This window comes from Lactuca sativa, chromosome 5 (assembly GCF_002870075.4).
Source record: "Lactuca sativa cultivar Salinas chromosome 5, Lsat_Salinas_v11, whole genome shotgun sequence".
Classification (NCBI taxonomy): domain Eukaryota; kingdom Viridiplantae; phylum Streptophyta; class Magnoliopsida; order Asterales; family Asteraceae; genus Lactuca; species Lactuca sativa.
Genome location: NC_056627.2, coordinates 92,487,837 through 92,494,659, shown reverse-complemented (window position 1 = coordinate 92,494,659; position 6,823 = coordinate 92,487,837). Strand labels below are relative to the sequence as shown.

Genomic DNA, 6,823 nt, shown 5'->3' with positions numbered 1-6,823 from the left:
TTGAGAACGGACTAAGAGAGTCGATTCCTTGTTATTTCCTCTTAAATCTTTGTGAGGCTTCTCTTTCTTTATCCTTTTCTATATTTGTTCTGGGAGATCTTGGTGTCTTGTGTACACCACTTAGTGTTGTCTTTTACTAAGTTGTTTAGTGTTCTTTTATTCTCTCTGTACTAATTGTCTTAGGCCCCAACATATGTGGTGACCATCTGGACATAAGATCTATGCAGGGTCTTGTTTTCTTGCTGTTTTTGTTATACTTGATTGTTTTTGTTTGTCTCTATGGCGGGTGGTGCTACTGATCCCCCTGGTGGAAGTGAAAAGGATGATCAAATTAATTTTGATGATCCTCTCTACATTCACCCTTCTGATAATGTTGTTACCTCTATTATTACAACAAAGTTAACTGGTAATGAAAATTTTAGATTATGGAGAAGTTCCATTTCTAGGGCTCTTAAGGCAAGAAACAAATTAGGATTTGTTGATGGTTCTTTTAAAAAAGTAGTGTAGATGATTCTAAGAAAACTAAATGGGATAGGGCTAATGCTGTTGTGTGTTCTTGGCTGTTATCTTCTATTTCTGACTCCATTTATCAGAGTCAAGCTTATTATGAAGTTGCACAAGACATTTGGGAAAATCTTTTTGAAACTTACAATAAATCTGATAGGTCTGTTGTTTTTAACATTCATCAGCAGATTAATTCTTTTAAACAAAATGGTATGTATTTGTCTGATTACTTCAATAAGCTTGATTCTTTGTGGAAAGAGTTTGATGGTCTTACCAGTCTAACTAAATGTACATGTGATGCCTCTATCAAATTGAAGGATCACTCTAATCTCATGAAACTTATGCAGTTTTTATCTGGTCATGATGATTCTTATAGTCAAGTTAAAAGTCATATTTTGTTAATGGACCCTTTGCCTAATGTGAAAACTGCTTTTTCCATTGTGTCAAGAGAAGAGTCTCTTTATAGAAATTGTTCTTTGACTTCTCTTCAGTCATCTCAGTCTGTGACTAAGTCTCAGTTTTCTGCTTTTAATAGTAGGTTTAATAGTAGAAACAATAATAAGAATAAGAGTCAAATAGTTCAATGTAAGAATTGTGGTGTGAAAGGTCATACCATAGAAAAATGCTTCAAGTTAATTGGATATCCTAAGGACTTTAAGTCAAGAAGTGAAACAAATAATCAAAATAATTTTGTTAAAATTTTTTCTGCAAACTCAACCACTGCTTCTTCTGGAAGTACTGGTACTAATAATTTCTCTGACTCTATTGGGGATTCTGAGTTTCATCAACCCACTAAGGATCAATATGTCAAGCTTTTACAACTTATTGGTGATAGGCAAGTCAATGAGGAAGCATCTGCTAGTGCAAATATGGCAGGTACTTGTTTGTTTAAAGCCTTTAATACTTCTGTTAATAGTAAAAAATGGATAGTTGACTCTGGAGCTAATCAACATATGATTGCTTCTGAGTCACTGCTCCATGACACTGTGGATGTGTCTAAGTTAGAATTACTTGTCAGTCATCCTAATGGTACTTCAGCTAAAATTGATAAGATTGGTAACATGAATCTATCTAGTTCTTTGACTCTATTTGATGTTTTTACTGTTCCTGATTTCAATGTTAATTTGTTGTATGTGCATAAGGTTTGCAAATATAGTATCTGTGAAGTTTTTTTTAATGAACATAATTGTAAAATTCAGGATTTACAATCAAAGGTGATGGTGGGGAATGGTAGAGAGTCTGGAGATCTCTATTACATAAATAGTGTACCTTCAGGTAATCTATCTAATTTGTATGTTTCCTTTTTTGTTTGTTATGTGTCTAAAGTAACTTGGCATAATAGACTTGGTCATCCTTCTGATGTTTGCCATAAAGCTAAACAGACTAGACAACCCTTTCCTATTAGTTAACATACTACTTCTAAACTTGGTGAGTTAATCCATTTGGATGCTTGGGGTCCCTATAGAGTGACAACTACAGAAGGATTTAGATATTTTTTGACAATTGTGGATGACTATACTAGGGCAACTTGGGTTTATCTGTTGAAGTCCAAAGATGAAGTTTATAATTGTGTTCTTACCTTCTTGAATATTTTACTTATTCAGTTTTCTGTTAAAATCAAGACTGTTAGATAAGATAATGGTACTGAATTTTTAAATAGTAGAATGAGACAGTTGATTGAGTCTAAAGGAATTATACATCAAACATCTTGTGTTCATACTCCACAACAGAATGGTGTTGTGGAGAGGAAACACATACATATTCTAAATGTTGCTAGGTCATTAATGTTTCAGTCTGGTATACCAATCAAGTACTGGGGAGATGTTATCTTAACTTCTATTTTCCTGATTAATAGGACTCCTACCAGTTTTTGATAAACTTAGAGTTTTTGGATGTTTGTGTTTTGCCACCAAGTTAAATAATTCAGATAAGTTTTCTGAAAGGAAGATAAATGTATTTTCTTGGCTATTCTTCTGATAAAAAAGGTTATAAAGTAATTAGTCTTGATTCCAATTTTGTTTTTTTCCAAGGATGTAAAATTCTATGAGTCTGTGTTTCCTTTCAAGCTTAAATCCTCATCTTTGACAAATAAATCTGTTGGCCCTATAGACTCAAATGACCTGTTTTCCTATGATGATTCAATTGATTCTATTTATGTTCTAGATAGCACTAGGGTAGAAAGTTTGAGAAGTGACCATCAGTTGGATGGTGCTAATGCAGACCATAACCTGGATGAGACTTGTTCCTCTAATGTCAGTAACCAGACTGGTGAGGTAAATGTGCCTCCTTCTGGTGAGATGCTTCCAAACTCTTCTGCTTTGTCTGAGGAAAATGAGTTACTTAATTCTGATCCTTTTGATAGTTTGTCAACCAGGGTTACTAGATCAGGTAGAAATGTTAACATGCCAGTTAGATTTAGTGATTATGTTGTAGAAGGTAAGTATAAGTATGGAATTGAAAGGTCTGTTAACTATTCACACTACTAGAAAAACAGCCTTTTACGACGCTCATTGCACGTCGTAAAAGGCTCAGACGACGCGCAAATGCGCGTCAAGGAAGGCCCTGTCATAAAGAGAGACGACTCGCATTTACGACATGCAATTACGACGCGCGTTTACGACACACAATGCGTATCAAGGAAGACCCTATCATAAAGGAAGACGACACGCATTCGCGTGTCGTAACCTTACGACGCGCGTGTTAATGACACACAATGCGTATCAAGAAAGCCCCTGTCAAGAAAGGCCATGTCATAAATGAAGATGACACACATTTTTGTGTATCATAATTTTAAATGTTTAAAAAAAATTTATTTATAGATTTACTTATTTTCAAATTAAATTTGTATTTAATGTTTCATAATAGAAAATAAAATATCATATACAAAAAATAGAATCCATTGCATAAATTTAATGTCATACAAATAATCGTTTAATGGAAAGATAAAACAAATCAATAGAAGTTGTAGCAAAAATTTACAAATGAATTAGATACAAAAAAATACAATCCATTTCCCCTTTGCTTAGTCAACATCAACCTGCAAGTAGCTAACTAATCTGTACAAATTCACCCTTGTTTCTAATCATTTTCTTAAATACTTTACAAACATAATTCATCCATAGTACCTGAACTATAGTTGCAGCCTTGTTTCTTCTTCTTCTTCTGAACTCATCTCTTGCAACCACTGCTCTAAGCCTAGTCTGAATAGATACAACAGCTCCTTGTCAATTATGTGAAAAATACAATACAAGATGCAATAAAATACAAGATGATATGATAGAGAAAAGAGAAAAATGAATACACACCTGAAAGTTTGCACCTTCAAAAACCGGATCAAGGGTACTAAGGTCAAGTAGCCAATCAATGAATAACTTGAAATACGGTATGGGGAAGAATGATGTTTTCTTCTTCTCTGCATCCTTTTGAATGAATCTCACAGTCACTGCTAACGCCTGTTGCAAAAAATGTCAAATAATCTGCTAACACTCGTTGCAAAAAATGTCAAATAATCTACTATCCAACATATACAACTAATCACAAGTCTTGATTGTAATTCGCGATTCTAACCTTTGATAGAAGAGACAACTTGCTTACTCCATGGTCAACAAAGGAGAACTAGCCATACAAAGAAGAAGCAATTATGTTGATGAAAAGCATATATATATATATATATATATATATATATATATATATATATATATATATATATATATATACTAGCCGTTTACCCGCGCAAAGCGACGGGTGCGGATCAACAAAATGACATAAAAAATTTGTTAAACAAAATGACGAACAGATAGAGATTTCTTATACCTGGGCTAGGATTAAACGTAAGACATTTTTGGGCTTATTCGATTTTAATAGAAAGAAAAACAAAGGAGGAGGTAGCGAGCAAGAGAGAAAACCGAGGTTTTGCGGTCAATGACAAGGCATTCAAGATAGACGAATGCTAGATCAATGCGCCTCTTCCAGTTTATATGAAATGTTTTATAACGTGTACATCGTATTAGACCGATTCAAATGGATATGAAGAACACTTGGTCAAACTTTGACCCATTCAAAATCTTATCATCATCTTATTTGACTTTTTTCATTATTATTGACAGATTCAGTATTTAGCGATTCAATTGGATATGAGGAACACTTGGTCAAAGTTTGACCCATTCAAAGTCTTATCATCATCATCTTATTTGACTTTTTCATAAATGTTGACCGGATAAGATTTAGTATTTACCAATTCAATTGGATATGAGGAACACTTGGTCAAACTTTGACCCATTCAAAATCTTATCATCATCATCTTATTTGACTTTTTCATAAATGTTGACCGGATAAGATTTTGTATTTACCGATTCAATTGGATATGAGGAACACTTGGTCAAACTTTGACCCATTCAAAATCTTATCATCATCATCTTATTTGACTTTTTCATATTTAACCAATTCAATTTGAAGATAAGCTTAGAAGACCTATTCAAAATCTGTCTTTGAACGAATAAGATTTATTATTCTCCGATGCATAAAATTATTGTATATGATGCTTAAAAGCTTGTACCTCTTAAAATTCAGCAAAATCTTGTAAATGCTTTTTAAGGTATAAAGATATATATATATATATATATATATATATATATATATATATATATATATATATATATAGCTTCATTTTGCTTATTATAGCATCTGACTTCTAAATTAATCTATTACAACATTGTACTTATAATTGAGTGAATTTTCATATGATAATAAGAAGAAATGAAAGTATAATGCTATAATGAACAATAAAAAGGGAAGTGTGTTGCTATTTGGCATTACCTGATTAGGTTAAAAAGATTCCAAACCACTCAATTCATCCCTGCCAGCTACTGAAATCTTGGCTTCAGCAAAATGCTCTATGTTCATTAAAGAAGCTCCAAGACCACTGTAATGATTGTTGAAAAAACTATTAAGAATACCAATTAAACTGAGAAACAATGGTGATTTTTTTATACTTACAATCCTCCATAGAGAACGCATATGCCAGCACTGAGAATATCTCAACCTTTGACTCCTTTTTCAATGACCAAAACGCCCCCGTACCAGCTTACAAGTGCACGCCCTTGAGGATCCTTCCACAATGTCATGCAACTATAGAGAAAACCGGAGCCATTCCTTCCACAAATCTGCAATTTAAATATCACATGTCTTGTTATAAAAAATAATTAAAAAAAGTAAAGTAAAAGTATGTTGCTATTTTTTGCAACTTACGCGGAATATAGTGGGCCATTACTGGTATCTGGTATCTGAACATTTCACGCTGCTTCTGCTGTCATACACTCTTCTGTTGGTTTAAACAAGTTATGGGTGTATTAGTAATTATTCATGTCAAAGTTTTTATGTCTAAGACTCCAGAAAGTGGAAATAATTAAATATTCACCTATGAAATTTACTTGTTCTTTTTCGTATTGTGATCCTATATATGATGTATACCAGTTGAATTTGGATCTAGAGCTAGCTGTGATATCTTTAATCCTTTTGTTCTAACAATATCCAAGTATCTGCAAATATACAAAACATTTTATACAATAATTTACTACCATTTTTTTTTCAATAAAAGCAATATCTTTAAAGTAAGAATTAAATGTAAGTGTGACAATATTCCCAATAGCTAAAATTGTTTTGATGATGTACATCCACTATCTATTTCGATTTTTCGCCAACGTGCATGATTTGCTTTAGCAACCATGTCACCCTTAAAAGTTGGTGCTTTTTAAACATCATTAAAAGTTGTAGATACTTAAAACAAAATAGTTTTTGCGATGCAGCTGAACCAATTCTCAAGAAACCTTGACACCATACGCTCACCAACTAGATGGACTAATATTAGCAATTAGAAGAAAGACTATTTTTTTATAAAATCGAGATGTGCATAATAAGCCTGAATTAGAATTAATTAAATACCCTAAAGTTGAAAGTGATTTGTTTATATTGGTGGCTTCTTTAAGACGTTCTCCTTCTGCACCACAACTTTTTTCCTGCATAATAACAATATATAACAAAGATAAAGAATACTCAAAAGTTGAAGAAACAAAGGTAAAAGGTGTGTGTGTATGTATAAAGATTAGAGGAATAGAAAATTAGAAAAATACCAGTAATCCGCTCAAAGATTGCACAGAAGCAACAACTTCCAAAGCATGTTGTAAGTGCAAGTTTCTATCTTTTTCTACCAACACTTGGACCTAAAAGAAACACCCATCAATATTTATAAATTATAATCAATCAAAAGACAGCAGATAAGAGTTGACTAATTTAAATTTTAAGTTGACTTACAAGACCATAT

General features: G+C 32.6%; 1 protein-coding gene across 1 annotated transcript; it reads left to right on the top strand.

Moving 5' to 3' along the window:
• The first annotated feature begins 279 nt into the window (after positions 1-279).
• On the top strand, positions 280-5,003 carry LOC128134170 (uncharacterized). The gene is made up of 5 exons (XM_052771643.1): positions 280-406; positions 508-1,646; positions 1,704-1,779; positions 2,668-2,940; positions 4,960-5,003. The coding sequence occupies exons 1-5, from the start codon at positions 280-282 to the stop codon at positions 5,001-5,003; spliced, it is 1,659 nt and encodes a 552-aa protein (XP_052627603.1).
• Positions 5,004-6,823: the final 1,820 nt, after the last annotated feature.

Excerpts from the sequence above, each read along its gene's own strand:
- LOC128134170 (XM_052771643.1), top strand. The coding sequence starts at position 280 with ATGGCGGGTGGTGCTACTGATCCCCCTGGTGGAAGTGAAAAGGATGAT. Across the intron at positions 407-507 it reads TATTACAACAAAGTTAACTG|ATGATTCTAAGAAAACTAAA; the intron begins GTAATGAAAATT and ends AAAGTAGTGTAG. Across the intron at positions 1,647-1,703 it reads ATTTGTTGTATGTGCATAAG|GATTTACAATCAAAGGTGAT; the intron begins GTTTGCAAATAT and ends TGTAAAATTCAG.